General features: G+C 36.3%; 1 protein-coding gene across 1 annotated transcript in view; it reads right to left on the minus strand.

Moving 5' to 3' along the window:
* Positions 1–16,550, minus strand: part of abcb10 (ATP-binding cassette, sub-family B (MDR/TAP), member 10) — a 130,171-nt gene that overhangs the window by 27,502 nt on the left and 86,119 nt on the right. Inside the window, exons 8-10 of the mRNA XM_039748287.1 lie at positions 16,010–16,219; positions 4,490–4,569; positions 744–924 (exon numbers count right to left, since the gene is read on the minus strand). Of these exons, the coding sequence (XP_039604221.1) occupies positions 744–924; positions 4,490–4,569; positions 16,010–16,219 (471 nt within the window). The remainder of the gene's footprint in view (positions 1–743; positions 925–4,489; positions 4,570–16,009; positions 16,220–16,550) is intronic.

The following is a 16,550-nucleotide window of genomic DNA, read 5'->3' on the forward strand; positions in this document are numbered from 1 at the left end:
CAACCAAATTTCGTGAAGATGGGGTCAGCCTTCTACCTACACGGGAAGTTGGAGAATTAGTGATGAGTGAGTGAGTTAGTGAGTGAGTGACTGAGTCAGTGAGGGCTTTGCCTTTTATTAGTATAGATATATGAATACAAACACATACATATATGTGTAGACAGCCATGAGGATCAAAGACTTTCAGTACTTTACTGTGGTCTGTGTGTTTAATGAAATTTGCAACTATATGACCTGCCTATGGAACATTACTCTTTTAACTGCCATATACAGTATATTTTATCATTCAGTTATATTGCTTGCATGTGTTTTTTTTTATTATCCATTCGATTCAATTCATTTTTGTATAGTGCTCTTGTAGAGTTTGTGGAGGACTGTGACAAGTTCTCAGGTAAAATATATAATAATTCAGCCGCCACCGCAAGTGGCAGCCTTTCTAGCAGCTCCGTGTATGACTTTATCTTTCTACCTTTTTCTCTATTTCACTGATCACGCCTACCATGTTCTTTTATATGGACGCAGTACAATCTTTCTACAGTGTGAATTCCAGCACTGAACCTGGTACATTTATGGAGTTAACTCTCCCTGTTGAAGACATCATGTTATCATCCAACCCTACTAACACTAAATAAATACAGCATAGCTCTATATGCATTTCTAGGTGTATTTACCCATACCTGAACATTGTATTGATTGGATTTAAATACTAAGTGCTCTCCACAGTAAAACTAAATAAAAAATACCTGACAATAGAACCCCCTTTTCTCCAACAACAGTGTCAAATCCATTTGGAAAGTTCTGCACAAAGCTGTAGGCATTGGCAATTTTGGCAACTCTATATATATCTTCAGTGGTTACTTGGGAAGGATCATTGGCTCCATAAGCAATATTCTCAGCAATAGAACAAGAAAATAGAACTGGTTCCTATACAAATACAAAAAAACAATAATTAAATAATACAAAGTTAAAAGTACCTTTTAATACTTGTATACAAAACATATATAAAGTGCCATCATACTAACACTCAAAATATACTATAAATAATGCACAGTGCAAGTGTCCCTCTTTTATTTATGAATTAAAATAGTATAATACCAAAGTTATTAAAAGATTGTAAACATTAATGAACACAATAATCATAAAAATAAACATACAATTAATATATCTTTACAAAAATTAAACATAAAAACACAAAATTGTAGGTCACCCACAAAAATTATTTTTAAATGTAGCTATTTGGGCATTAAGTATTTATGTAAATGTTGAAAACGGTATATAACATTTAAAAAAATGAAAATAATCATTGACACAATTATAAGAAACAAGAATTTGTGTTTTCCAAATACATATTTACACAATATGGCAATACTAGAACAGTACAGGTTTGGTTTCGAAATCTTTCGTTTTGGCACTCCAGTCATGCTAAGTGTTTGTTAAAAACCACCAATGGCACACTTGATTCAAAATAACAACAACAACAATAATAGCAGTTTAACAAATAAATTAATGTATTGGATGGTAGCCACAAATGCATGTGTGCTTCAAGGTATGAAAATACCTAGGATAAAATACTTTCACAGACACACAACTGAAGTTTCATAAAGTTTCATATTGAAAGTTATATACAATTTTCAGTGTTCTGGTTCAAAAAGATGCCACTGTGTAAGAACAAAAATTGGGGAGAAGGCCACGGATGACTTTCTGTAGCCTTCTGAGAAATATGGTGGCAGCTCCATCATGATTTGAGGAACATTTCAGCCAGTGGTGTAGGGGATCTGTTTAAAAATGCTGGAATGACTGCTGAGAAATAGGAACAGATTACGGTTTATTATGCAGTACCTATGAGAAAATAATTTATTGGCAAATACCTGATATTTCAGCATGATCACAACCCATAATGTTCTGCAAATGTAATTAAGACTGATTTTGAGTGGAGTCTGCAGATTAAACACTAACAAGAGCTCAGACTATATAACTGAAGATGTGGGATTTTTTTTTTGTTCTTTATTTCGCCTTATACAATTTCTTGTATTAGGAATTTGTTAGTTTTTCGCATATCCCTTGGGGTCAGAACACAGAGTCTACCATTGTACAGCACCCCTGAAGCAATTGCAGGTTAAGGACCTTGCTCAAGGGCCCAGCAGACTGGGATCTCTTTTGGCAGTGACGGCAACCACTCCGCCCAAATTGACAGGGGAAAGAACAATAAACTGCCAAGGATGAAAAAATTCATGATAAAGCAGACTTGAAAGGAGACCAACTTTTACAGCACCCAACAATGTTCAAATATTAATAACAAAATGTCAAATTACTTTTGTCACATAATCCTAATGTTAGGTATCCAGTCGTATACTCACATAATCTGAAACACCTGTATTTTGGCTAAAATATTGCTAAACGAACCACTTCCATAAAATCCTCTGATGCAAAACAGAGAAACAATATCAGATGGGACGAGTTTCTGAATTGAAGACTGGCCTCTCACTTCATTTTGTTGGTCATTAAGCAACAAATGTAATACTTCTGGGTTTTTCATCTGCAAACTGCACCTGTCAATTGACCTTCTGCTTGTTGAAAACTCATGTACAATAATATGAAAAAGTTTGGGAACCCCTCTTAATTCTTTGGATTTTTGTTTATCATTGGCTGAGCTTTCAAAGTAGCAACTTCCTTTTAATATATGACATGCCTTATGGAAACAGTAGTATTTCAGCAGTGACATTAAGTTTATTGGATTAACAAAAAATATGCAATATGCATCATAACAAAATTAAACAGGTGCATAAATTTGGGCACCCTAACAGAGATAGTACATCAATACTTAGTTGAGCCTCCTTTTGCAAATATAACAGCCTCTAGATGCCTCCTATAGCCTTTGATGAGTGTCTGGATTCTGGATGGAGGTATTTCTGACCATTCTTTCATACAAAATCTCTCCAGTTCAGTTAAATTTGATGGATGTCGAGCATGGACTGCCTGCTTCAAATCATCCCATAGATTTTTGATGACATTCAAGTCAGGGGGCTGTGACGGCCATTCCAGAACATTGTACTTTTCCCTCTGCATGAATGCCTTTGTAGATTTCGAACTGTGTTTTGAGTCATTGTCTTGTTGGAATAGCTAAACCCTGTGTAACTTCAACTTTGTGATTGATGCTTGAACATTATCCTGAAGAATTTGTTTATATTGGTTGAATTCATCTGACTCTCGACTTTAACAAGGGCCCTAGTCCCTGAACTAGCCACACAGCATGATGGAACCTCCACCAAATTTGACAGTAGGTAGCAGGTGTTTTACTTGGAATGCAGTGTTCTTCTTCCGCCATGCAAAGCGCTTTTTGTTATGACCAAATAACTCAATTTTTGTCTCATCAATCCAAAGCACTTTGTTCCAAAATGAATCTGGCTTGTCTAAATGAGCATTTGCATACAACAAGCGACTCTGTTTGTGGTGTGAGTGCAGAAAGGGCTTCTTTCTCATCACCCTGCCATACAGATTTTCTTTGTGCAAATTGGGAAGCACAACCTTAAATACCTTTTCTCATGATTGGACACACCTGTCTATGAAGTTCAAGGCTTAATGAGCTAATCCAACCAATCTGGTGTTGCAAGTAATCAGTGTTGAGCAGTTACATGTATTCAAATCAACAAAATTACAAGAGTACTCAAATTTTTGCACAGCCAGTTTTTCACATTTGATTTAATTTCATACAACTAAATACTGCTTCACTAAAAATCTTTGTTTGGAAAACACCCCAGTACTCAGATGTTTCTAGGAAATGAAAGACCTACCACTGTTATTTTTTTGTTGAAAGTAGAGTAAATCATTATGCAGGCTTAGAGGGGTTCCCAAACTTTTTCATATGACTGTATATGCACAATTAACAAGGCATACTTTCCACCTGATAAAGATTTCACCCTAATTTATTAAACTTTTAATATTTAATTATACCCTTCTTTCAGAATGTTTGTACAGTGTGACATGAATGAATTATTACTGGGCAGGAGACTACTGATCAATGAATAAGGAGTAGGCAGGTCTACAAAAACTACACTCTGTTTGAATTCTCTTCTCTGTTGTGCATGATAGGACTTCTAGTAACCATTTATTTAAAAATATTATAGCCAAAGTACATGTGTTTGGGACGTTGTGAGCATATGACTGAATACCTGACATTTGGAGTATGCAACATGAGTACTTTCAGATTTTTTCATGGGCATTTTAATATTATTTATGGTCATTCAAGGTGGGCTTCATTAACATACACCGTATCAGGAATATTGATGTCTTTCTTCTTCAAGAAAACACAGTATTAAAAATGTTTTTCTTGGACATCACTACTAACAACACAGAGTATGCAACAGACAAAAAATTACCATTTTGGGTGAAGTATTCCTTTAATAACAAATGTCTGACTGTTGTTGGTACCAAATGAATAAAAGGGAAAATTAAATTTAACCAAGTATTCACACTTATAATAACATCTTACCTGACTCACAGTTCCAATATTGTTTCTTAGCCAGTGTGGATTTAATGTACGTACATCGTAGCCATCAACTGTAATAACACCTTATACATAAAAAAAGAACAAACAAAAGTTTTCTTATTTTTTTTTTTCCAAAGGAGAGAGTATACATGCACTTGAACCAAACTTTCCTGCAGATAAATATGATTCAAGACAATAAGTTAAATAACAATACTTAATACCATGAAGTACAACAACTGTAGCTGATATTTTTTGTAGACGTCCAACCTCTAACAAATAATATAAGGGATTTTTAACCCATACTGTTCAAAGTACCAGTTTATCAAGACACTGAATAACAGAGACATTTAAATGAATAACAGACCATTTATTAAAAATTTATTACACACACTATACATTACTATAGATTTGAAAAGCCAACTGTAAAACACTTTCACATTACTGATGAGTTTGAGCTGCCAACTATGTGGCAAGCTAATTGTAAGTTCAGTCCTGTCAGAAACTTTTTATATTTTCAGCTCTATATTAGGAAGTAAAAATATATTAAAGGAATATTTTGTTGAGATTATATTTTTTTTGCCTTGTTAGAGCTCCTAGTTTGTACACAGAATACTGCACAAGGAAATGGCCAGTATATAAGAAAACCTGACACCCTTTATTCTTAAACCAAGTTATAGTGTAGATCTTTATTTTGACAAGTACAGTATACTGTGTATAGTTTAAAGTAAACTATTTTATAATTCAATGAGTCCAAATTATATCATGCAGCTAAAAGTGCATTATAGACATTTTAAAAATCCATAATGCAAGTCAAACATAATTAAATATTTATCTGAATAAAAAGGTGAACAGGCATTAGCAGTAATTTTTTATGTTTCCCTATAATACAATACAATACAATACAATTTATTTTTGTATAGCCCAAAATCACACAAGAAGTGCCGCAATGGGCTTTAAGAGGCCCTGCCAATGGTAACATTATTATCTGGGAATAAGAATAAGAAAGCAGTATATTTTTCAGTGATGCAGTGAACTCCTACTCCATAAGCCAAATACAGCTTTAATTAATTTGGACGGCAATTTAAAGAAGTTCTGATATTTTCATTAAGGTTTCATTGCGAAAACTTTCAAAGCAGTTTATAAAATGCTACTGGTCTGGTTTAATGGCAATACCCTGCTGATGTTAAGATACAAAGAGGAGAGCGACAAAGGATGAGATATATACAACACATAGTATCCCAAGGGAAGCACCACCTGTCCACGTCAAATCAAACGTTGGGGATCCTGACTGAACTAACAGTACAGGAAACATGATTTATGGTAATGCTAGACTTGATGCTTTGTGGGAGATTGATTTGATAGCAAGGGAGATAAAGGAAAGGCACTGAGCAAGAAGTGTGAAGGAGAAACAATATGGACTTTGACTTGGAACATTCAGAGTATGACAGGAAAATCAGAAAAAGTGGCAACCAGAAGGAGAATAAATTTGTGCTGCATACAAAATAAAAATTGAAAGTTGACCATTAAATACAGTCTTAATTTATTCATATCACACATGAAAAATTACATTCAACAGTTAGTATTTCAATCATACTGGAGTAAGTCAGCTATCCTGCAGGCTTCAGTGATTTACCATTAGGAAACAATCATAAGCATAACTTCATGTACACTTGGGTTCCCGGGAATAGCTTCCAGCCATATTTTTACTTAAAATTAATTATAGTTTTTCTATTTGTCTCATTGCTTAATTTTCACAATAAAGTAAGCTACCAGACCGGATGAGTTAGTTATATAACTACGTGAAATTCTGTGACTAGCCACAAGATACTGTCAACTTTAAACTTAAATGGATTAAATTTTAGGTCTGTAGGATTTGCTCAGAATTTAGAGATTATCTAGCAACTACTTTAACACTAAAATTACCAGAGCCTACGAGAAAACTGGTAAATCTGGTCCACCTTAAATCCGTTCGCACCTCTCTGTCAGCGTCTTTTGTCCTGTAAATGTGCTGATTAAGACAAGCAGCTTGCTATTCCATCCCCCACCATCGCAGAACGTTCACAAACTTCTTCCAGCTCATGCCTTGTTTGATTATCTGGTAGTGAACTGCTGGAGTTTTAGAGTGGAAATAATAGATCAGTATTTGGAACACTTGCATTTTATGTGTGTTTCGTTTCTACAGTAATCTGTGTAAACACATTGTTAAAACAGAAACTTTTTCATATTTTAGTAATAAATGTTACAAAATGTAGGCAGAAACTATAGAATGTGTGAAGCCTGAAGTCCAAAGATCAAATAAACACTTTCATAAAAGGTTCAAGGACGATACAACAGCTTCCGTGGTGTAGCGGTAAGATTTGCTGACTTGTAATCAAGAGTCCCTGGTTTGATCCCCACTGCCTCCTATATTTGCCATTTTCAATAGTGAGCTGCTCTTATTGTTATTATACAGTACACACATACATTTAGTTTGCGTCTGTAACAGACAGTGTACATTTATAGTACTGTACTTATAAAAGTTATCCTTTTTTCTCTTCACTATCACGATCACGATACATACTATCGTCCTGGGGATCTGACGCTGTTAGTTTTTATTTGAAACTGGGAGTAACTGTAGATGTGAGTGGTGTTTTGAGGCAATGGAACATTCTCTGATCTGGAGGGATAAAAGCTGATACATAAAACGTTGGTGAATCTGCCTTCTTCGTATCTCACTGTCACTTGATTTATTTTTTATTCAGTTTTGAGTGTTCCTGCTTACGCAGAATTAGAATTAGGCAGATTCACCAGTGTTTGTGTGTCAGCTTTTACCCCTCCAGATCAGAGAATTTCCAGTTGCATTGTCTCAATACACCGCTGACATCTACAGTTATTCCTAGTTTTAGATAAAAAGTAACCGCGTCAGATCTGGGGCGGGGGTTAGGATGGCATTAGACGTTATATCGTGATTGTGACTGAGAAAATAACTGAAAAAAAAATGCTAACTTTTACAAGTCCTATAAATTTACACCAGCTATTACAGACACAAATGAAATGTATGTTTTTATTGTATAACAGTAACAATAAGAGCAGCTCACTAGTCAAAACAGTAAATTTGCAGGGGAGCTGGTTTCGAACTCACGACCTTTGGATTAAAAGTTGACAGCTCTAACCACTCCACCACAGAAGCTATCATATTGTAGTTGCCCTTTTTATGGAAGTGTTTATTTGATATGTGGCCATCAGCCTTTACATATTATATAGTTCATGTGTACATTTTGTCATTTATTACTAAAACATGAAAAACGTTTCTGTTTTAATGATTTGTTTACATAGATTGTTTGGACACAAAATGCACATCAACTTATTTCCCCTTACAATTCTGAGTAGCTCCCTCCCAGATAATCAATCAAGGCAGGAACTGGGAAAACTTCTTGGTCGCTCTGATGCATTGTGGGGCTGTGTGGGGATGGGTGGTATAAGGCTGCTCCAGCTTATATACACATTTAGAAGACAAAAGAGGCTGACGTAGAAGTGCAAAGGGATTTAAGGTGGGCTGGAATTATTTTTTCTGTTGGCGTTTTTTTCTGGAAAGTTTGGTTCTGTTGGAGTTTTTTCATTGGCTCTGCTAATTTTAGTGTTAAGCATACAAAGTTTGTTCATTCATGTATATCAAGTAAAATCGACTACTACAATATTGCAGTGTATTGACATTGACACTATTCTGTTTCCAGCACGTAGTTACAGTAACTTACAATTTGCTGCAGGAATTTTAATTAAAACCTTTTATTGAACATAGAATTACACCATTGTCGATTTAACTTTAAGCCAGGTATCCAAATTTTCCTTCTCACATAAAAAAAAACATGAAAGATATTCCCCTTCTTTGTTTTAAAAAACTAAGCTAAGCTATACTCTTAAATGTACCCTACCATGGCAAAATATAGACATACTTTCAACTGTAAGAATCAATGAAACTACTATAGGAGGGTTTAAGAAGTCGGAAGGATTAAAAATAACTATAGAAGATCTTTAACTCTAGAATCCCTGAAGCCTATGACAAAACTCATAATCTTGGACCATCCTAAATCCCTTTGCAGTTCTCCATTAGCGTCTTTTGTTTTGCAAATGTGTTGCCGATCAGCACAAGCAGCAAGTAGCCTGCTATCCCATCTCCCCAGACAGAGCTGAGGTCAGTCGCAAACATCTCCCAGCTCAAGTCTCTTTATTTGCATGTGAGGTGCCTGGAGTTGTACAGGGTAAATAACATATCATTATTTGGAACACATACATTTCATGTGTGTTCCATGTCTACAATGATCTGTGCAGGTGTAGGATGAAAGGAAATGCGAGGCAAGAAATGCTGAACACATACTTAAAGCAGAAAGGGAGATTGACCTACTAAGATCAACCATCCATCCATTATCCAACCCGCTTTATCCTAACTACAGGGTCACGGGGTCTGCCAGAGCCAATCCCAGCCAAAACAGGGCACAAGGCAGGAAACAAACCACGGGCAGGGTGTCAGCCCACTAGGATCATGTGATGATAATATAATACAGTTCTCAGTGTTTTTGGAAGAGTGTGGATACAAATTTACTTTGGTTTTGCAAGTTTTAAGCAGATGTAGGAATGACAAAGGTGGATGGACATTTAAGTGTTGAGACAGTCAAGCAGCAGTGGAATAGGTTTAACAATATTTTACATATAAATGCAGGATGGGTACATGCTTAAATTTGGAATTAGTAGGAAATTTAAAAAACCGTGGGTTAATAAAGAGTTGAAAAAGCATTAGCAATATTATGTATTAGAATTGTTTTTATTAATATTATAGTATTATTATTCATTATTATTATGATTTGTATCATTATTATACTTTCTACACTTCTGACTTTGTACTTTTAGTGTTTTACAGGTTTTACAGTACAAAAAATTAGTGTAATAAATATGTAATTTTTTGAAGCCAAAAAATGAAACACTTTTTATAAGTTTTTTTGTGAGAAAATATAATGCTAAGGAGGTTAAGAAGACACATAATTGGTTTTAAAATTATGAAGGGAATTAGTACAGTGGATCGAGACTGTTATTTTAAAATGAGTTAATCAAGAACACAAGGACACTGTTGGAAACTTGTTAAAAGTAAATTTCACACAAACATTAAGAATTTTTTCTTTACATAAAGAATGATAGACATGGAGTAAGCTACCAAGTAGTAGACAGTAGGACTTTAGGGAATTTCAAAACTAGACTTGATTGCTATTTTGTAAAAATTAAGTTAATAGGACTTGCAAGCTTTGTTGGGCTGAATAATCTCATCTCATTTAGATTGTTCTAATTTTCTAATGTTCTAATAACAAAGATACATTACTTAATAAATATGAAAAATCATTAATAGAATTTTAAACATGTGGTAAATAATAAATAATAATTAAATAAATAACAAATGAAAGAGTTAAGAATAGCAATAGAGAATAATGTACATCTAAACACTTGTGTATGTACAATGGGAAAAAGCTATTCCTCAGTCTTTCTGAACTGGACTTTAGGCAATCATGATACCATTTACCTGGATATAATATAGAAAAGAGGCTGTTGTTGGGGTGGCTGTTATCACTGACAATTTTCTTTGCCCTACTCTGACATTGCTTGGTGTAAATGTCCTTGAAGTTAGGAAGTAAAAGCCCAGTGATGTCTGCAGCTGATCGCACCACTCTTCCTAGAGCCTTGCGGTCCTGTTGTGTGCTGTTCCCAAACCAGGCAGTAATACTTCCTATTAGAATGCTTTTAATGGTAGATGTGTAGAAGTTCTTTAATAATTGGGAGTGCAGCCTTGATGATGCTAGAGGTCAGAGGAGAATGGGCCGACTGATTCAAGCTGATAGAAGAGCAACTTTGACTGAAATAACCACTCGTTACAACCGAGGTATGCAGCAAAGCATTTGCTTGAGGCGGATGGGCTACAACAGCAGAAGACCTCACCGGGTACCACTCATCTCCACTACAAATAGGAAAAAGAGGCTACAATTTGCGTGAACTCATCAAAATTGGACAGTTGAAGACTGGAAAAATGTTGCCTGGTCTGATGAGTCTCGATTTCTGTTGAGACATTCAAATGGAAGAGTCAGAATTTGGCGTAAACAGAATGAGAACGTGGATCCATCATGCCTTGTTACCACTATGCAGGCTGGTGGTGGTGGTGTAATGGTGTGGGGGATGTTTTCTTGGCACACTTTAGGCCCCTCAGTGCCAATTGGGCATCGTTTAAATGCCACGGGCTACCTGAGCATTGTTTCTGACCATGTCCATCCCTTCATGACCACCATGTACCCATCCTCTGATGGCTACTTCCAGCAGGATAATGCACCATGTCACAAAGCTCGAATCATTTCAAATTGGTTTCTTGAACATGACAATTAGTTCACTGTACTAAAATGGCCCCCACAGTCACCAGATCTCAACCCAATAGAGCATCTTTGGGATGTGGTGGAACGGGAGCTTCATGCCCTGGATGTGCATCCCACAAATCTCCATCAACTGCAAGATGCTATCCTATCAATATGGGCCAACATTTCTAAAGAATGCTTTCAGCACCTTGTTGAATCAATGCCAGGTAGAATTAAGGCAGTTCTGAAGGCGAAAGGGGGTCAAACACCGTATTAGTATGGTGTTCCTAATAATCCTTTAGGTGAGTGTATATGCCTGTTCAAAAATGCGACACTTAATTTTTTTTTTTTTATACCTTCTTGTCTTCTCCAATCTCGCATAAGCTTGTCAGGCACATCGAATTTTGTTGCAGCAGCGCAATTTCTTTCACTACTTCAATGATGTTTAATTTAAAACCAGCTTCATATTTTCTTCTGATTGAACACTCCATCATAGATAAGGGATGCTCTTAGGATAAAGGGGTATGAGGGTGTGAGATACAAGAAATGCAAATCAGTCAAACGTTGCTTCGGAATAGTTTGGGTATTACCGTGTGGTCATGTGGTTACTTTCTCTGGTGGGCATTAGTATGTCATATTCTCTTGGACCAATAGCTTGAGTTTTCCTGAATTCGACTTATACGACCGACATTATAAAATACCAGAAATTATACGGTAAAATCAAGTCCTGACTTATCCATGGGAGAACTTATCTGGGAGTATATACAGTAATCATCAAGAACTTCAGATCAGGCATGCAGTAGTTTGAAACAACATTTACGTTCCTGCTGTTGAACCAGTTGGTGTTAACCATGAGACATACACCTCTACTTTTCAATTAGCTGGACTCCTCTATTCTGTCCATATGGTAAACAGGGAGAGATTCAGCAGGCCGAATTGCATGATCCTGTGCCGATGGAATTAGCCATTTCTCCAGTAAAAAAAAGCATGTTCTAGCCCTGAATATCTTGCTGGAACTTTATCCCTGCTCTTATGTTGCTTGGCTTGTTCTCTAGTGACTGGACACTGGCTAGTAGTACACTGGGTAATGGTGTTCGTTGTGCTCGGGCCTTCAACCTGTTGCACACTGGCACATTTGCCTCTGTGTTTCTTATGGGTATGTCTGTTTTTGATGTTGCCGTTTTTTCACAGAATCTCACATGGCCAAGCTGAGTCAGCAAATATGGTGAGTGACCCACAATCCTATGTTTATAAGTGTCTGGCAATCATAAATCATGTAACTCTTCGTATCTGAGCCTGCACCAACAATTTAGGGCCAAATTCCATCTTACTGCTATGAGACCTGCAAATTAACATGAGCTAGCTAAGTATGGTTCAACTGCATGGTGGCATTTATTAGCAAAGCAATGGACACCTCCTTTCAGAAGTTTAGATTTCTGAATGAAAGTGAGTCATGCCCTGTTCCACAGAAAATTAAAAAGGCAGTGTCAAGTGTTGTTTGCCCTGTGGCCTGAGGGCATTCTAGTAAAAAGTCAGATTAAACATGGTCAAAGATAGTGGGGAGACAACAGAACTGAAAAAAGAAACAACACAAGGAGATCATTAAACTGGCCCAGAAATATAATACGCAGGTCACTATCTTTGTTAACATCTGCTGCTAAGTGCTCACTGGGAGCTTGACCGCAAAACCAACCTCCAGATTCAAACAATAATGTAATAACAATAATAAACAATTCAGGACAAGATCCTAAGCAAACCCACCATCCCATCCTGGTATGCCTGCAAAAAATGAAATGCAATAAGAAAATATACTTTAACCCACAGCACTCAAAGGCACGAAACCCAACATCATCCACTTTTGGATTAACATTGTGAAAACATGCCTCTGTATAGCATCATTGGAAATGTAGTCCACCATACTAAGATCTCCATGGAATTTTGATTAGAAGGATTAGTAAAAGGTAACAGAAGGAATCCTGGAAGCAGATATGACATGCAGCAGTGTAGGAGACACACAGTCTGTCTTTAGGAACAAATAAATGCAGCCAGCACCTCCTGAGGTAACAAGCATAGGAATAAACAATAAGTTAACCAGACTAGGAAAGCAGCGGAAATACACTAAAGTTGCTCTTTGGATGTCACAGTGGGCATTTACTCATGGAAACAAAGTTATTAATATCCTCCTCAGAGGAAACTTTAAAGGATATGTTTGGCATTATTTATATGTAATTTATCTTTTAACAATTTTGGTAAATAATAATTTATGTCACCTAAAACATTTCAAAACATTCAATGATAGCCTGGCAGTGAAAATAGTTCTTGAAACAAATCACTATGCTGGGCAGTGTTTTGAAAGTCTCAATAAATCATTTGCTTGTTGCATTTGCTGGCTACCTTTGCTGCAGACAACACATGGGTGTTTTCAGTCCCCTGATCCTGTCTGGCATAGTGGGTAAACTAGCCCAGACATGATACTGATCTATAAAACGGGTGTTGCAGACACCCATTTCGGGCGAGGTTATGAGTGAGTATAATTTTTTGCTGATTGTGAAATACCTACATTTTACTAATAATGATGACTTTAGTGAACCCAATCACTCAACACCAAAACTGTCCAAACTTTAGGATCTGTATCAGGCAATCATCAAAAATATACTGTCATGGATTTAGTACATTGCATCCAAACTGACCGGTATTAAGTTTTATATGCTGTGCGAAACACACCCTGGGTACCTCTGGAACTCGATATTTTACATAGGTACAAGGACCAAGTGAGACAGCAAGTACAATTAATATAGTACTGCTATATCATCTGTGCTGTTATTGGCAGACCATTTGCTTGAACAAGGTTAGTTTATAATGATGGACAGTTTCAATAACTCGACTAAATTGTTTGAAATTTTACTTCAAAGGAAAACATGCATATGGCACTGCATGACTAAACAACAGTGATATGCCTGATGACCCCGGTGTGGTGCAGTAGCTGTGAGGCAAAAAAGGCAAAATGACTGTAATTAAGAAGAAGACAAGACGTCTGCCCCTTATGTACTGCTCACAATGCAGCAACAGTCAATGTTCGTGCCAAGGGAAATGTGGAAGTCACGGTGGCTTGTACTATAGTAGGCTACAGTAACACAATGGGCAGTGTTGATCATGTGGATCAGGCACTGAACCTCTTCCCTCTCACACGCAAGTAACAGAAATAATATTACAAAAAATAATTTGACATCTGCTGGAATGGTGCGTATTTGCATTGGTGACTTTCAAAACATTATATACTAAATCTGCATCATTAATGCAGTTGACAGTAGAAAATTGACTGCTTTTGGCTCATGGGGGTAAACATAATGCGAAAGAAGCTACTCTGCATGGCTCATACAGAATTCTATAGCAACACTTCATTTCATTCCATTTGAATTTGACGGAGCTATTTTCCAACATGACAATTACCAAAAACACAGTTCCAGGTTATTTAAGAGCTAAAAGGAGAAGAGTGATGTGGTATTAGAGTAGGGTATTACATAAACAGGAATAGTATGGCTTGAATTTGGACTGGAGAGCTGAACAGTAAAATCAGCCAAGTAAATGCTCAGCATATGTGAGAAATTCTCCAAGACTTTTGGGAAAGCATCCCATGTTGCTACCACATGAAGCTGGCTAACAGAATGCACAGAACATGCAAAGTAGTCACCAAGGCAAAGTGTAACTACTTGGAAGAATCTAAAAGATAGTTTAACAGCTAACAGTATTTCGTTCAAGTAATAATTACATTTGTTTTTTTTATGGTTTTGATATGTTCATTATTATTCTAAAATGTAGATAATAGCAAAAATAATGAATAAATGTGTTTAAACATTTTACTGGTATTATTGTATACTGTACACAAAGACACAAACACACACACATACTAATGATTTCTAGTAACAATATTGACCTCATGCAGACACTTAAGCATTTAACAGTTTTTCAAGTTTCACTAAACAAAAAAACCTTTAAAAGAAATTTCCATGAACATTATGTTAAAACTAGCAATGGTAAGTTTACTTAATTATTATTGTATAAATGTTTCAAAAGGTTATATTGGAATCTCATTTATTTCTAACTAGCTGTCCCCTACGGCTCCAGCAGTGTAGTAGTGAAAGAGGACAGTGAGGAAAGCCCTGCCCGGCTCCCTACTCTTGACGTCATGCTTCCCCCTCCCCTCGGCCTATTGCTTCTGTCTCAGATTAATGCAAATATATTGCTTCTGCAAGCAAAAAAAACCTGATCTAAATACGTTAAGTAGTTCTCGTGTTCGCTAGCTAAGCGGAGGTAAGGAACGCCCCGGGGCTGAAGCGTGAGTGAGAAGGGCCCAACCAACATCCCTTCGGGCCACTCGGATTTGCACAAATAAATCGGTACCACAAGCGAACTATGATACATAGCGCAATAATGTAAAATCAACTGGAATGTTCAAGCTAATTATAGTATTGAAAAAAATACTTAATACCTAAATCTGTTAAGTAATTGTCTCATGAAAAGCGGACAGACATATAGACAGACAGATGTTGGATTTTATATATATATATATATATACACACATACACAGAGAGAGAGATAATTACTGTATTATTGTCCAATGAAACAAGTTAAATGCACTTTAAGGAGAAGTAATCTTTTACAATCACTTGAAACTTTTTGACAGACATTGTCGTTTGTTTAACAATATGGTTCAAGAAATATTTATAGTATTTAACCAAAATAGATTATCACTGCTTATTATGTCTTATTCTGGGGTTCGGATAGGCATATAGGCAATTTTACATCACTGTCTGTGGTGAGTGTCCACATTATTTCCATGTTTGTTTAAGATTTATTTTGGTAGATCAGTTTCTTTCTACACCTCAAAATGTGTATATTAGATTAACTAGTGAATCTAATTTCACTTGGTATGAATGAATGTTGCCATGTGCATTACTATGCTCTACAATGGTCTAGGATCCCATTCAGCATTGCTTTGTGTTTTATGACAGATAACAGAAGGAATGGGCAATGGCTTTCTGTGATAATTGTGGTAGCTCAAAAGTAGGAGGAATGAATCTTGCATTAGGAATATAAGTTCATATTTACTTTTGGGTTCACGTAAAAATTTAGAATACACATGTTCTACTAGTACACATACCTGAATCAGGATCATAAAGCCTCAAGAGCAAAGACACTAGACTGGATTTTCCAGAACCACTTGGCCCAACAACAGCCATCACAGAACCAGCAGGTACAAAAAGGCAGAGATCCTGAAATACAGGTGCATTTTTCCGAGTAGGGTAGGCAAACGTAACTCCTCTGAACTCCAAGGCCCCCTTCAACTCTTCTGGTGATAATTTAATTCCTTCTGAAATACAAAAAAAAAAACAAAAAAAAACCAGAGAGGCATAAAACAATATAAGCAACTGCCATGAAACAATATAAGCAATCTAACAAAGTATAAAAGTATTCAAACCATCCATTCACTTTCTTAACCCACTTATTCATTACTGGTAGATGTCTGCTCTCTCATCATTTAGTGCTGACCATTAACCAAATATGCTCATCTTCAAGATGTGGGTTAAAGGGTGAAGTATCTGGAAGAAATCCCACAATCCCACATAAATAGGAGGAGAATGAACAAATTCCACACAGCCAGTGTTCACGGCAAAGACCTGAATTCAAAGGTCTAAAGATAA

This window comes from Polypterus senegalus, chromosome 3 (genome assembly GCF_016835505.1).
Source record: "Polypterus senegalus isolate Bchr_013 chromosome 3, ASM1683550v1, whole genome shotgun sequence".
In the NCBI taxonomy this organism is placed as follows: Eukaryota; Metazoa; Chordata; class Cladistia; order Polypteriformes; family Polypteridae; genus Polypterus; species Polypterus senegalus.